This window comes from Salvelinus namaycush, chromosome 2 (assembly GCF_016432855.1).
Source record: "Salvelinus namaycush isolate Seneca chromosome 2, SaNama_1.0, whole genome shotgun sequence".
NCBI lineage: Eukaryota > Metazoa > Chordata > Actinopteri > Salmoniformes > Salmonidae > Salvelinus > Salvelinus namaycush.
Genome location: NC_052308.1, coordinates 9,419,471 through 9,435,766, shown reverse-complemented (window position 1 = coordinate 9,435,766; position 16,296 = coordinate 9,419,471). Strand labels below are relative to the sequence as shown.

At 42.0% G+C, this 16,296-nt stretch overlaps 2 protein-coding genes across 2 annotated transcripts; both read left to right on the top strand.

Moving 5' to 3' along the window:
- Positions 1-2,066: 2,066 nt before the first annotated feature.
- LOC120024363 (protein shisa-4-like) lies at positions 2,067-7,090 on the top strand. Its single transcript, XM_038968591.1, has 5 exons — positions 2,067-2,333; positions 3,352-3,529; positions 3,992-4,128; positions 4,625-4,828; positions 5,309-7,090. The coding sequence occupies exons 1-5, from the start codon at positions 2,258-2,260 to the stop codon at positions 5,356-5,358; spliced, it is 645 nt and encodes a 214-aa protein (XP_038824519.1). The 5' UTR covers positions 2,067-2,257; the 3' UTR covers positions 5,359-7,090.
- Positions 7,091-9,860: 2,770 nt separating this feature from the next.
- On the top strand, positions 9,861-16,005 carry lmod1b (leiomodin 1b (smooth muscle)). The gene is made up of 3 exons (XM_039007408.1): positions 9,861-10,412; positions 12,998-14,779; positions 14,874-16,005. Exons 1-3 carry the CDS (start codon positions 10,152-10,154, stop codon positions 14,898-14,900), a joined length of 2,070 nt encoding a protein of 689 aa, XP_038863336.1. The 5' UTR covers positions 9,861-10,151; the 3' UTR covers positions 14,901-16,005.
- Positions 16,006-16,296: the final 291 nt, after the last annotated feature.

The following is a 16,296-nucleotide window of genomic DNA, read 5'->3' as shown; positions in this document are numbered from 1 at the left end:
CAAGGCACCTGCAAGTTCCCAGACTTTTCTGGGGGGAATGGCCCTAGCCCTCACCCTCCGATCCAACAGGTTCCAGGCGTGCTCAATGGGATTGAGATCCGGGCTCTTCGCTGGTCATGGCAGAACACTGACATTCCTGTCTTGCAGGAAATCATGCACAGAATGAGCAGTATGGCTGGTGGCATTGTCATGCTGGAGAGTCATGTCAGGATGAGCCTGCAGGAAGAGTACCACATGAGGGAGGAGGATGTCTTCCCTGTAACGCACAGCATTGAGATTTCCTGCAATGACAACAAGCTCAGCCCGATGATGCTGTGACACACCGTCCCGGACCACGACGGACCCTCCACCTCCAAATTGATCCCGCTCCGGAGTACAGGCCTCGGTGTAAAGTTCATTCCTTCGACAATACACGCAAATCCGACCATCACCCCTGGTGAGACAAAACCGTGACTCGTCAGTGAAGAGCACTTTTTGCCAGTCCTGTCTGGTCCAGCGACGGTGGGTTTGTGCCCACGGTGGGTTTGTGCCCATCACCGGCCCATTGTTGCCGGTGATGTCTGGTGAGGACCTGCCTTACAACAGGCCTACAAGCCCTCAGTCCAGCCTCTCTCAGCCTATTGCGAACATTCTGAGCACTGATGGAGGGATTGTGCATTCCTGGTGTAACTCGGGCAGTTGTTGCCATCCTGTACCTGTCCCGCAGGTGTGATGTTCGGATGTACCGATCCTGTGCAGATGTTGTTACATGTGGTCTGCCACTGCGAGGACGATCAGCTGTCCGTCCTGTCTCCCTGTAGTGCTGTCTTAGGCGTCTCACAGTACGGACATTGCAATTTATTGCCCTAGAAAGGCCTCTTTAGTGTCCTAAGTTTTCATAACTGTGACCTTAATTGCCTACCGTCTGTAAGCTATTAGTGTCTTAACAACCGTTACCCTTGTGCATGTTCATTAATTGTTTATGGTTCATTGAACCAGCATGGGAAACAGTGTTTAAAAACTTTACAATGAAGATCTGTGAAGTTATTTGGATTTTCACAAATGATCTTTGAAAGACAGGGTCCTGAAACAGGAACTTTTCTTTTTTTGCTGAGTTTACTCCAACTCTCAGACATCATTTACAAAAGATGCATTTGTGTTTAGTGAGTCCGCCAGACCATAGGCAAAAGGGATGACGATGTATTGTCTTGATAAGTGCGTGAATTGGACAATTTTCCTGTCCTGCTAAGTACTTTTGGGTGTCAGGTAAAATGTATGGAGTAAAAATTACGCTCTTTTCTTTAGGAATGTTGTGGAGTAAAAATGGTCAAAAAATATAAATAGTAAAGTACAGATACCCCCAAAAAACTACTTAAGTAAAACTACTTTAAAGTACTACTTAAGTACTTGACACCACTGGATTTATGTTAGTTTGGTTGACATGTCCTTTAGGGCCTTGACTCATTTGACACTTCATTGCAATCTCTTTCAGGAAGAATTTGGTGAGTGTTTCTTTTACAAGAAACACTCATTGATGTGCTTTCATAAGTGTTGGCAGTCACACAGTGCCTCTTCTCAAATGTAAATTAAAAGTACATAAAGCTGCCATGCATTACATAAGTCAAATGTTTAGCGGTTCTTAGATTACCCTGCTTGTAAATTGGGTTTTTGTGCAAGAGAATGGCAAATGCAGGACTTTTATTTCCTTTTTTTTTTTTTTATGATTGCAACTTCTATTCATATTTTGAAAAGTAGAAAAATGCAAAAACTGAATCACTTGAAAAATACACGAGTAATTATATAAATTAATAGGAAATGTAGAACAACCATTGTATTGGAAATACACATGCTGTTTTGTAAACTACTGGATTGGGGTAATTTACGCATTTTTATACAGGGTACAGACTGAAAATAACAGTCAGCTCAGCTGTCACTAAACGCAACAGGAAGCTTCTCATCCTGTGTACTGTAGGATGTTATTCTGTCTGTTATCTTTAAAAACTGTAAAATGGAATAATGTGCAATGTATTCCTTCCACCGGAGACCAGGGTGGCGCTAAGGAATAATCCCATTGGGTCTCACTGGGTGAACAGCGTCACATGCGATGTTATTCTTCCCAGATTTTGTTGATCATTAACCTCATTCCCGACTGTCATATAATTCCGTAACTAGAGCATTATTATAGAGATTATTATTTACAGCGGCGTATGGAGCGAAATAGCTGTTAAATCTGCCATTGATTTCCGGAGAAATCAGCAGTTGAACCATTTTGCATAGTATGTTTACAGTGGGCAAGATGTCCCTTATCGCAATGGCTCTGCCGGTGATCACCGTCCTTCTCTCCGCCTGGCAGGGTAAGTATTGACAATGCTGCTTGGTTTTTTCTAACAGGCCGCACTAGGCTATATTTCTTGATACATTTTACACATGTTGCAAGAATGTATCCATCCATACATTTGTAGCGGTCGAATCCACTCGACACCGAGGGCTAAAATGGATCCAGATGATGTCTGAACGTTCCAAGGGGTGTCCAACCATAGAAATAATATACATTCATTCTATTTCTATGGTCCAGACAGTATTAATGCATTTTTTGTTTTCTGCCTGTTTTACTAATATTTATTATCGACCTTTTGATTTTTTAATTAAATGAATGTGGATTTTTGTATTTAAGAATTGCTATTAAGATATGGTGGTCTCAAATATGAAACGCGCGATAGCCAAATATTCCCTAGCCTACGTAGACAATTGTTATTCTGTTAAAGGCCTAACGTTATGTGTAGACTTACCTGTTTAATAAAATTCACATAATTCATTTTCAATAATCACAAAATAAGCTGTAAATCAAACAATATTAGAACCCATTGGTGTCAACAACACATAATTGGCAGAAATGATCAGGGGAACACATCTAATTTTAATTTGATTGGATGAAATCAACTGATCAATCAATTAACTGTTTAATAAATTACATTATATATACAGTATATTGCACTAAATGTGGATTGACTTAATTCAATTCACATGGTTTAATATGACATGGGCTCAAAGAGATGAATCTGTAGTCCCTTGGGCCAGAAGGAAATTATATTAATGAAGGAGGAACTTATTAATATGGGTTTGGAGGGACCTCTATGCAGGTGGCCCTCTATGCAGGTGGCCTGCTGCCTGTAACCTCTGAACATTTTTACTGTGTCATTCTCCAACCTCTTCTTTCAAGTGTAATTACACAGTAGTTATTCGGTGAGATGTAGCAATGGGCTGTTTGGTGTAAATCTATTAAGACCCCTGAGTGGTCTCAGGACGAGTGTAATCAGCTTTCTATTGCCTCTGTAAGCCCACCCTTCTAAGTGTGTCTGTCTGTCTCTGCAGTGGGTGCCATTGATGACTGCTTGTGGTACGTGGATAAGAATGGCACTTGGAACAACGGGGTCCCCTGTCCCCTCATGACCTTCTGTTGTGGGAACTGCCACAAGCGCTACTGTTGCTTGGATGGCCTCAAAAGGATCACTGAGAGGGAGCAGAAGCGCTGCATGCTCTTCCAGTTCAGGTGTGTGTGTGTGTGTGACTCACTCACTCACTCACTCCGTTCAGATGTTATTTTTTTTTAGCTGTTGCGTGTTAGTTATATTAGCAAAATATAACTCTACATTACTCCCCTCAACCCATATAAACTCATAGCAACCCATATAAACTCACAGCAACCCATAGAAATGCATAGAAACTAGGATAAGGTACCCACTGTCCATATACCTTCATTTATTATGATCTAAAAGGCAAATCCGATACTCTGAGAAGATGTGTGAATAGCTGAGCTGAGGCAGAGATGGGACTTGAAAGCTGTTCATAAACCCTGAAACTTTGGGCTCACAGAGTTACTCTGGAAGAAGACAGTTGGTAGTTGGAACACTGACACTTATCTACTTAATGTTAGAATGAGGTAAATCATTTTTTGCTAAAACTCAGTGTTTTTAGAAAGAATCAAATGTCTTCCCATCCCTCCCTCTCCTAGCCCTACCACCATCGCCGGCATGGCTTCGTCCATCCTGCTCTTCGTGGCTATCATTGCTACTATGGTGAGCTGCTTCATGTGCTCCTGCTGTTACCTCTACCAGCAGCGACAGCAGCGTGACAGGACACACTATGATGGTAACATGTTGGGTTGATATTAGCACAATGTGTTGATGTGATGAAGTACTGTATATAGTATACTGTTTTGGCAAATGTCTATTTTAAAATTGCAGTTGGGTGTGTGTGTGGAGTTGTAGTGGAGTTGCAGTTGGGTGTGGAGTTGTAGTGGAGTTGCAGGTGGGTGTGGAGTTGTAGTGGAGTTGCAGGTGGGTGTGGAGTTGCAGTGGAGTTGCAGTTGGGTGTGGAGTTGTAGTGGAGTTGCAGTTGGGTGTGGAGTTGCAGGTGTGTGTGGAGTTGCAGGTAGGTGTGGAGTTGTAGTGGAGTTGCAGGTGGGTGTGGAGTTGCAGTTGGGGGTGTGTAGTTCTAATGTCAGGCGTAGTTATGTGAAAAGGATTTGAGAAAAAGTGAAAATGTGGGTGGGGATTCATTGAATTAGTGAGATCCCAGTGTACTGTATTTCCATATTGACTCACTGATAAGGAAACTCACTACAACCTTTATGCTTCAACCTCAGCCCAGCACATCCCTATGGCCACCTACCCCGTGGAGCCCATGTATGACGCTTACGGCAAGCCGCTGGTGATGGGACATCCTGATTATCCACACTCTGGTTACCCAATAGCACATCAGTACCCTGGCATGCCACAGCCGTACCCCATGATGCACCCCGGCCCGTTCCCCCCGTACCCCATGGCAGACTCTGGCTACCCTCAGGGAGGTAAGAGGACAACCACACTTTGTTATTAATACTGACTGACATGATGTTTGATTGGTTGATTGATTTTTAGACTAATGCAATATCAATGTCTGAAGTTTAAGCAAAATCATGAGGCTAATATTAATATGGGTTGTATTCATAAAGATCTAGAGCCAGATATTTTATTTAACCAATAAGGTCTGAGGGGGTGTGGTATATGGCCAATATACCATGGCTAAGGGCTCTTCTTAGGCACGACACAACCACAGCTAAGGACATAGCCCTTAGCCGTGGTTTATTGGCCATATACCACAAACCCCTGAGGTGCCTTATTGCTATTATAAACTGTTTACCAACGTAGTCAGAGCAGTAAAAATACATGTTTTGTCATACTTGTGGTATATGGTCTGATATACCACGGCTATCAGCCAATCAGCATTCAGGGCTCGAACCACCCAGTTTATAAATAATAATTGACCTTTTTACTGTTGTGTGTTACAGCACCCCCTCCTTACTCCCCACCCCAGTACACCCCCCACCCCAGTCACTGATGGGATGATAACATGTACATGGTGGGATATGAAAGGAGAAAGACAAAGGAAAGACTGCGTCAGAAAGAGAAGGCGACCACGAGACAACTCGGCTCTCCTAGTGGTTGTCCAGTGAAAGATAACCAGAGGCACTTTCCTTTATTTACTACATCCTTCAATGGAACAGAGCATGTGTTGAGTTGGGTTTTACTGTCAGTCCTGACACTGAACTTGATTCCTACTGACAGTCTGGAAAATGTCACACCATGTGAGGTAACCATCCTGCATCCATGCACTCAGTCTCACATCCATCCATCACAATTAGGGTAACCCATTCTATGAAGTCACACACTAACATTTGTTTGACATTAATTCTCTGTTTAAGATGTTTGACTTGAGCAATGGTCAACATCTATTTTCACATGTTGGCTTGTCTTTAATCTGGTAGTGGACAGACTGAGGTCATACCTGCCTGCAGATGACACTGTGTGTGGGAGCTGAGTAGATTCATATGTGGTATAAAAGTCAGAATGCTCAGAGTTGATTGCTCCTCTCGCTCTATCGGATCCCTTTAGCCAGCTCTTACTGCAGGTTCATATTCTGTGGGGATTTCTTTGCCCTCTCACGCGTAGCTTGTTTTTCCAAATAGAATATCATTAACTCTATTCATATTAGAGAGTCAGTTATACAGGTTCTGCCACGTCCCAATGTGTCTTCGTAATCAGTTGTCAGAAAGTTTATTTATTAGTGGCATCTGTGTAAATGCTTTTCCTGTAATATATCAGGTCAATGTATATTTAATAACTTAAATAACAAATCTGAGCCTTATGTCATCGTGAATTCAAGATAAACAATTTCAATACGTATTTTGTAAAATATATTTTATGTTTGAAGGTTTACATATTAACAAATAATTATCGTTTTAACATACTTTCGCAACTTTTAAAAACATTGTACCATTACATGGTTTGAGCATTTGTTTTACAGGTTATATTTCTGGTTATTTCTTTCTGAGACATAGTTGTGCCCCTTGTGTGATGTTAGAGCTGCACAGTAGGACATGACGTGTAGGGAATGTGTTGTACAGTTTACTATTACCAGCCAGTGAATGGCTCATCCAGGTCAAATGTGTTGGACATTCTGACATTCTATTTTACCATCACTGAGATTCTTGATACATTTTTACATTGAAAACATGAGCTGTTTGAAAGCACACTGAGAATCTTGGCATGAAAAAGTTGGAACAATTATGCAAAATATCTAGTGATTTTCCCTATTCAGCTACTGTTTATGTGTCAATGTATAACAATGACATACTATTATTTATAAACACTATTGTAACTATGTCACAATTTGAATTACTTGATTACTTTGGTATTTATTGTCAACATGTAAAGTAATATGCACAGCACAGTACATACTTCTTTCTACTGGGTTTGCTGATGGGTTTGCTTAATGAATGCACTTATTTTATTGTGTACATTTAACATTTTTACCAGCGTGTAAATCAAATCTGTTACTACTAGAACAGTTACCAGATATTACTTGTTGGTTGTTTAATGGATGTTGTAAGTGCTGTTTTTTCTAATAACATAAATTATAACTTTAGAATGTAAAATGCTGTAATAGCTGTCTTTAATTGCATTTCAAATACCCATAGTTAAAAAATAACCTTTTTGATGTTGCCCTGGAATCAATGATATCATCACCTTGATTGTGTGAAGCTTGAGTTTATTAGGAGGTTTTGTTGATGAGGACCTCAAGGTGGTTTCTGAATCTGGTTGGAAGGCAGAAAAGTAAGTATGTTAAAGCAGGGGCGAGAATATAAATCCTGGTAGGGCAACGCTCAACAATACATTAATTGCACTATAACGGTGACCACAAACTGTTAGGGCCTACATTTAAAAAAATAAAAAAGATATATATATTTTTTTACCTTTTATTTAACTAAGCAAGTTAGTTAAGAACAAATTCTTATTTACAATGACACCCTACCCCAGCCAAACCCAGACGACGCTGGGCCAATTGTGCACCTCCCTATGGGACTCCTAATCACGGATGTGATTCCGCCTGGATTCGAACCAGTGACTGTAGGGTCGCCTCTTGCACTGAGATGCAGTGCCTTAGATCGCTGTGCCACTCAGGAGCCCATAAAGCTGTCCCAACAACAGTCCGGATACCTTAGCCAGGTATAGCATTGGTATCAGCTGAATCTTGTCTGGCAGTGAAACGCTTCATTCAGCCTCATTTACTGCGTAAAAAAAAAAAAAACATGGCTGACTTGCTTAAACAAATGTGGTCTGACAATTGAGATGTACAAACTATGACATAAGGGGATGACGATGGATAAGAGGCAATCTGTAATTTTGATTAAGACATTAATGAGCGAGCTAGGACGAACGTAGTCAATATAACTATTTGTTCAGCACTTTTGAAATGTACAGCGACAGAATTCAGAACATGGGCCGTTCTTACAGTATTCTCCCTGTACACCAAGTCAGAACCGCAGGATAAATAAAGGGGGCATATAAGCAGGCACTGAAAGCTCTTAAAATATTATATGATTGCATTTCTCTAAAACAGACTATAGGCTACATGTGCACCACCAAGTCAGAACAGTAGGCGAAATTAAGAGGGGGGAAAAGGGACCAAATTATTAGGGTGAGGCACATGGGCTACTAACATCTTACTACACAACATAAACTTAAGTATACTGTAGCTAAGAAAGTAATACTATCTCCTTGGCATATTGCATATTACATCATTTGGCATATTACATCATCAGCAGCATACAATACATTTTTGGACTCACCTTGTGCTGTGCTCACTTGAACAGGAAGGTAGCGCGGCGGTCCTTCGTGAGCAAATTTTATCATCAAAGTCTGGCATTCTCTGGATTTATGGTGCTTTCAAGACAACTGGTAACTTGGGAAAAAATCAAGGTCGAATCATGATGAATTCAGTGATCTTCAGGTCGGAGCTCTAGAAAGAGATCTGAGTTCCCGACTTACAATTCCTAGTTGGATGACCGCTCAAAATGTATTTTCCCAGTCGGATCTCGTTTTTTCTCCAGAGTTCCCAGTTGTCTGGAACTCTGAATTCCTAGTTCCGAGTTTCCAGTTGTTTAGAGCGCGGCAGAAGTCATGCTGGATTGACAGCATGGCCAATGTTGCATGTTTATCCTTTTAAGCTTGGAAAAGAGACCCTTAAACCCAGACTTGAGACCACATACCCACTCCACTGAATAGCAGGCTAGTGATTGCTTTGCAATGCTTGCAGTTAGCCACTGATTCCTTCCAAACTCATTGTTGAATTTGTGATTTCCAACTTGTTGTGTAATGTTAATATCCAATGGCCGATGAGCACCAATATGTTTTATGTATATTTTCTGTTAGTTATTTCTCTTCATATGACAAGGATTAAAAATGATTTGCCAGTAGATTGTCCACTTGATTCATGATGATGACTGCTAGCTAAGATTTTGAAAGTATAATGTTGACATGATCAGTTCAATCAAAGCTACTATAGATATAACGTGATTTTACGTCATTGTATCTGTGGCCAATGACCTTGAGCCTTCTTGGATGGGCACTTTCTAATTTTACTCTATGGCAGCATCCAAGGGGCTTGAATTTTGAATTTTCGAGCTCTACCCTTAGATTTGGCGGTGACGTAGTATCCCCATGAGTGACAGAACACTGAGCCAATCACGGCGCAACTAGAGAACATTACCAACCCTTACACTCCATATTTTCCGATGGTTGCCCCACAACCATAGAAAGCACAGCTAGGCTGAAACACCGACATTTTGGAGCTGCCTTACTCAAGAAAGCAAAAAAGAGACCATGTTTGTATGCAGCTTTATTAAGTCAATGATTATTTATTATCTTTTTACACTGTTTGCATACTGATATGTGACACGTATTAATGCCAAAATAACATGCCAAACAGGCAACCAATTTCATTTGTTTTTCTTTAAGATAAAAAGGTGGGGCAGCCCCTGCCCTGAATTACGGGTTGCCACTAATGTTAAGTCAATCTATCACTGAATGTATGAAGGGGGTCAGGATAATGATGGAGGTTTACTATTTTGACCAGTAGATGTCCTCAATTTGTTACTTTTCCACCAAGTGAAATATCCCTCTTCTTTTAGTTCATAATGTGATTTTTGAATGTACAGTATTTCAGCACAGTGTTAGACTTTTCGTGTTGGAACAATGTTTCATGTGTTTTTGTAGAGTCATTAGCTCGTTATTAGTTATCTCGTGAAACTATGTAATAAAACACCTCAATAGCATGGACACATCTTATAATACAAATTCAACTTTACAGGTTTGTTTTTATGAAGTCTGTGTTGATTGAACACCGAACCCTCTTGAAGTAATGCTGTAATCATGAAAGAGGAAGTAGCTCTGTGTTATACTATGCTTTGGCATTTCTGGTAAACTCAGCCCTTCCCTTTGCCTTTAAAGGACTATGTACCCTACACTAAATATGGACATGCAGTTTCACAGGATTTCAAAGAATGTCCCAGCCTCACACACCAACTTTCATGATAGGCTAACACTCCATACTGGTACCTGACTGCAAGCCGAGTCTCTAGTCCTCCCTCTTAGCACCAAAATTGATGCCTCTGGTGGCGTCTCAGTGAGAGAGACACCACCTTCGGCCCATGGCCAATATTCTGCAGGCTCCTACACTAGGAAAGAACAATATTCTAAAGGAGATACCATACAACTCGTAGGCTACAAACCCTTTACATCTGTTCTGCTCCGAGGGTATTTTCTTTGAGTGTTCTCCAGCCAGAGGTAACCATGTCCAGGAGGAAGGTTAGGGGACTGACACGAACGGGGCGGCAGGTGAGCGAGGACCCTGATCTGGACAACCTGCTGTCCAACCTGTCCCCTGAGGAGATGGAGGAGCTGGAGAAGGAGGTGTTGGTGATACCGGACCTGGATCCCAACGAGGGAATAGTCATAGAACAGCCTGCCACTAACGCTGTTCGGGACCGGGATGCTAAGCTGGACAGCCGAGAGCGTCCAGGGAAGCTCAGCCAAAGGGAACAGTCTATTGAGGTATGATAACTGAACATCAAGTCAGTGGAACCCCCACAGTTCATGTTTATTATGTGTGAGACTGAGATGGTCTAAAGTCTGCCTTCTGAGATGCTTTACTGACACGATCTGTCACTTTAGGTGTTTATCCTATGTTAATCTACGTGATTTATCCCTTAACTGATAAATCTGTTTAATCTCAGCGATGTTGACAAAACCTTTAGTGGTGGAAGTTGATCACATCCTTTCATATCGAGACTACTTTCAACCCCCTCACATCAGCTCCACCCGTTTCACGTAACTGTTATACTATAATAAAACACATTTTGGTTAATAGGACTGGCTGTTGGAAGCCAGAGAAACAAATTACAATTCACAAATGTCTAATAGTTAATTTAGGTTAGTGTTTCTTGAACAGGTATTTTGATGATACTTCTGATATTTATTCCCCTGCCAACGGGACCTTGCAAAAGATTCCAGCAGCTCATGCTCCACATAAATCATGATCCACTGCTGCTAGTTCTAATGCCAGAAAAAACATTATTCTATACCCCTCAGAGGCTTTCACATTTTTCTCTCAAGTCTCCTGTGGTAAACAGAGGAAATGCTTAAAGATACAGAGATGTCAGATTGTAGTAGCTTTCTAGTTTATAGGTCAAATATATTTTGTTTTTGTAGCTGGCAGCTTTTTGACATAGGGCCCACCAGGTAGGGGGAAACCGAGCCATGAGGTAGCCGTTGGAAGTGTATAAAAAAGGGCACTTCAGATGATCGAGCCTGGGCCCTGTGGAGCTTCTTAAACCCGGCCTGATGGAATTCCTTGGTTGATTGTTCCTTACCGCCTTTTAAGGACACATCTGCCAGGGCCACAGCCTTGCACAGCAAAACAGATGGAGCAAGGCTCACAAATCAAACACTTGTCTGCTCTGCAAATGTATTTCTGCACTATAAAAAGGCTCCCCCATGCACACTGTAAAATCATGGTATATAATGTCAAGTTTACATTACATGCTGTGGGATTATATCATAGTTTATGTCATACTGTGCTCTCAGGGAGCCAATATGTTATTCTTCATAAATATCCTTGAAATAAAACTAGACTGGTATTACCAAAACTCGTTTTAATATTTAATATTAATATTTCTAGAGAACATGAATGAGCAAATGCATGTTTTTGTGTAATCATTGGTAAACAAAGGGTTACAGGGTTACATAATCAAGGATACAGACTGATTTGGAGCTGGAGGACAGGCCTGTGATTAATCATCGTAATAGGGCTGTTGCTAGTTGACATCATAGAATGGTGGCCATGCAGGGATGACCATAACAGGCAAGGCACATTGACAAATTAAACACACATGAAACACAATATCTTGATTAAAATTGAATGATACTGTAGAAAACTACTGAACAAAAATATAAATGCAACATGCAACAATTATGAAATGTACTGAGTTATAGTTCATAGCAGGAAATAGGTCAATTGAAATAAAATCATTAGACCCTAATCTATGGATTTCACATGACTGGGTATACAGATATGCATCTGTTGGTCACAGATACCTTGTGAAGGTAGGGGCGTTGATCAAAAAACCAGTCAGTGTCCACCAGTGACCACCATTTGCCTCATGCAATGCGACATCTCCTTCGCATAGATCAGGCTGTTGATTGTGGCCTGTAGAATGTTGTCACATTCCTCTTCAATGGCTGTGCAAAGTTGTTGGATATTGCCAGGAACAGGAACCCGCTGTCGTACATGTCAATCCAGAGCATCCCAAACATGCTCAATGGGTGACATGTCTGGTGAGTATGCAGGCCATGGAAGAACTGGGACATTTTCAGCTTCCAGGAATTGTGTACAGATCCTTGCGACATGGGGCAGTGCCTCAAGACCATTGATAAAATGTAATTGTATTCATTGTCCGTAGCTTATGCCTACCAATACCATAACCCACCGCCACCATGGGGCACTCTGTTCACAAGGTTGACATCAGCAAACCACTCGCCCACACGACGCCATACACGTGGTCTGCGGTTATGAGGTCAGTTGGATGTACTGCCAATTCCACTAAAACGACGTTGGAGGCGGCTTATGGTAGAGAAATTAACATAAAATTATTTGGCAACAGCTCTGGTGGACATTCCTGCAGTCAACATGCCAATTGCACTCTCCCTCAACTTGAGACATCTGTGGCATTGTGTTGTGTGACAAAACTACACATTTTTAGTGGCCTTTTATTGGCCCCAGCAGAAGGTGCACCTGTGTAATGATCATGCTATTTAATCAGCTTCTTGATATGCCACACCTGTCCGGTGATGGATTATCTTGGCAAAGAAGAAATGCTCACTAACAGGGATGTAAACAAATTTGTTCTCCAAGTGTTAGAGAAATACACTTTTTGTGCGTATGGAACATTTTTGGGATATTTTATTTCTGCTCATGAAACATGGGACCAACACTTTAATGATGCGTTTACATTTTTGTTCAGTATATTACTGTTTGGAATGTTGTGTGGATTCTTAAAAGTCTCGTCAATGTGTACAGTATACTATTCAGATTCACTTCACTGTGGAAACATCCCTATGTAATGTTTCTTCTCCTGCAGGGAGAACCCAAGAAGGAGAGCCGGAAACAAGAGTACCTGAGGAAGATGGGCCTGAGTCAGGAGGGGAAGGAAGGAGGAGGGATCAGGAGGCAATCAAGTATCTCCACTGAACGAGAGAACAAGATGGTGGAGAGAAATAACAAAGACCCGGACTGTACTAAAGAGGACAGAGCCAGCCTGTCCAGTAGATACAGGAGAGAGGAGAGCAAAGAAAAAGATGTGAAAGAGACGCCTAGAGAAAGCTTCAAAAGAGTTGAGAGTAGCGACACTGACGTGAAAGATACAACTAGAGACAGATTCGGGAGAGGGGAGAGTAGGGACATTGTAGAGAAAGAGGATGCCAAAGAAAGAGAGAAAAATGAGGATAGCAAGCTTAAGGAGAAAAGAGACAATAGATTGAGCACCAGTAATAAGACAAAAGAAATGATCTCCAAGTTACAGGAGAAAAAGGAAAAAGAGGAGATCAAGGAGAAAGAAAGAAAGGAGGAGAGTAGGAAAAGAGGTGAAAACAAGACAAGGGGACTTGTGTCAAAGTTGGTGGAAAAGCAAAGTCACGTTGAAGAGAGTAAACCAGAAGATAAGAAATCCAGAGTGGAAGAGAAGGACAAATTTGACTTGAAACTTGAGCGTCAAAAGTCGCCAAAAGAGGAGGAGAGCGGAAGTGAGAAGCAAGAGGAGAAGGAAGATCCTAAGGAGAAAGTGAAAGAAGATGGTAAGGATAATGAGAAAGACATGGTGTTAAAACGTAAGGACAGTATGAAAGCGAAAGACAGGAGTATCACAGATAAGGAAACAGAAGAGAAAAAGGGAAAATATTTGAATGAAGGACTAAAATCCATCAAGGGTGATGAACAATGTGGGAACTGTGTGGCGAACAAGAGCACACCTAACAAGCCCAAAGTAGAGGAGGAAGAAGACGAGGACTCCAGCATGTTCGATGACCTCATGGAGCAGGTTCGCAGCAACGACCCCACCATGACCGAGCTCAACGTCAACAACTCTGAGGTCATCAAGGCTAAAACACTCATCCAGTTCACAGAGGCCTTGAATAAAAACACCCACATTAAGACATTCGCCTTGGCCAACTGCCGTGCTGACGACCATGTGGCCTACGCCATCGCTGGCACCTTGCGCAGCAACACGTCCATCACAAGCATCAACCTGGACTCGAACCTTCTCACCCCCAAGGGTATAATGGCCCTGATCCAGGCCTTGCAGAAAAACACTACACTCACCGAGCTGCGCTTCCACAACCAGAGGCACATCTGTGGGGGCAAGACAGAAATGGAAATGACCAAGATATTGAAAGACAACACCACCCTCCTGAAGCTGGGCTATGGCTTTGAGCTTGCCGGCCCACGCATGACCATGACCAACATCCTGAGCCGCAACATGGACAAGCAGCGACAGCGGCGCCTACAGGAGCAGAAGCTGGCCCAGGCCAATGGTGAGAAGAAAGGGGCGCTGGAGGTCCCCAAAACTGCTGGAGGATTCCTCCGGGGTTCCCCCAAGGCTTCCCCTAAACCCTCCCCACATCCCTCACCAATGCCCTCGCCGAAGTTGACTCCTAAAAGAGGACCAGGAGGGGGACCTCCTCCACCCCCTCCTCCTGGAGGACCACCCCCACCTCCACCCCCCATGCTGGACATAGACTCCCTACGCAACTCCCTGACGCCTGCATCACAGAGGAAGATGGATGATAAGGCCAACAAAGCCGGTGTTAACTCCAGGGACCAACTGCTGGACTCCATTAGGAGTGCCAATATGAAGAAACTGAAGAAGGTAAGATGGGGCAAGGATCAATAGCTGATAGACATAGAATGAGTTGTAATACATTTATATGCATATCCATACACCATCCCCTCTCTTCCTACAGGTTGCGGTACCAAAGCTGTTGCAGTAATCCTCTGGAATCGAGACCATAACCCAAGAAATAGGAAGGACATAGATCTCACAGGTGGTCTTGAGCGTGGATCAAAACTCCTACACATCCCATGCATAGACAGACACACAGTCTGACCACTGTGCTGCGAGGTTGATAAGGCAGGCAAGCAGAGAATGAACAGATGATTTCTATTGGATGCACGGCTTCCACTGTGCCGTGAGTTCTCTCCTTAAGCTATACGCTGGACCGCAGGGACCCTGTGGAGGGAGTTTTTCAGCAGGATGTGCCCTGAGGTCCTATTTGTCTGCCTTTGTCTGTGTTGATACTTTGCCTGTTATTTGCACTAGATTATGAAGCCATTCATATGGTATGTTGACAAGCATATGTAGCATGATGTATACAGTATAATGTGGGGGCGTGGTAACTGACAAGCAGGTCAAACAGTTTTCTGTCAATTCTATACAAATCTACTTTAACATTCATTGAAAAATTGGACTGTAATTTGACAGTTTATTTATTTGTGGAGGGAATCACCTCGTGGCTTGTGACATAGAATTTTGCCAAAACTGCTGATTCTCCATGGTATATTATCAGGGAATTAAAATGGGGTTAGACTTCAATAATTCACAGGGGGAGGAGAGAAGGTGGTTTGTAATGTGTGTCATTGCCAAATCTCAAGACTGACATCTCAGGCAAAGTTTTCACATAAAAAGCAACCTATAATCCCAGTCTTCTTTGAACGATTCAGTAAGGAAGTTCAGTTTTATATGGTCGCCCTTTTAGTAATAACAACGTTATGTATAAAGCTATTTTCATACATTTTGCTTAAAGTGCAAAAAATAATAATTCTAACAGAAGAAAAAAAACGACACTGTCAAAAGCAAAGAGAACAAATCATAGAATACTATTTAGAGCAACAACAATGCAAATATATTCTAGGCTGGATGTCTTACTACTAAGGATGTCAAAACAGTTTATTTTATTAACATGTCAGAGCAGCCTTGTTGAGCAATGCAATACTAGCTCCCGAGTGGTGCAGCGGTCTAAGGCACTGCATCTCAGTGCTAGAGGTGTCACCACAGACCCTGGTTCAATCCCGGGCTGTATCACAACCAGCCGTGATTGGGAGTCCCATATAGGGCGGCGCACAATTGGCCCAGCGTCGTCAGTCCCGGTTTGGCCGGGATAGGCCGTCATTCATTGTAAATAAGAATGTGTTCTTAACTGACTTGCCTAGTTAAATAAAATACAAAATAATAATACATTTGAAAAAACTTTAAAATTGGATGTGATGTTGTACAGAGTGTCTCGCTGCTCTAAAAGTGACTATTGACTATTTGTATGCATAATGTGGTTTCTCTGTCATATTGGACTTCACTAACTTTACTTACAGAGCTTGTATACCTTTAATAAA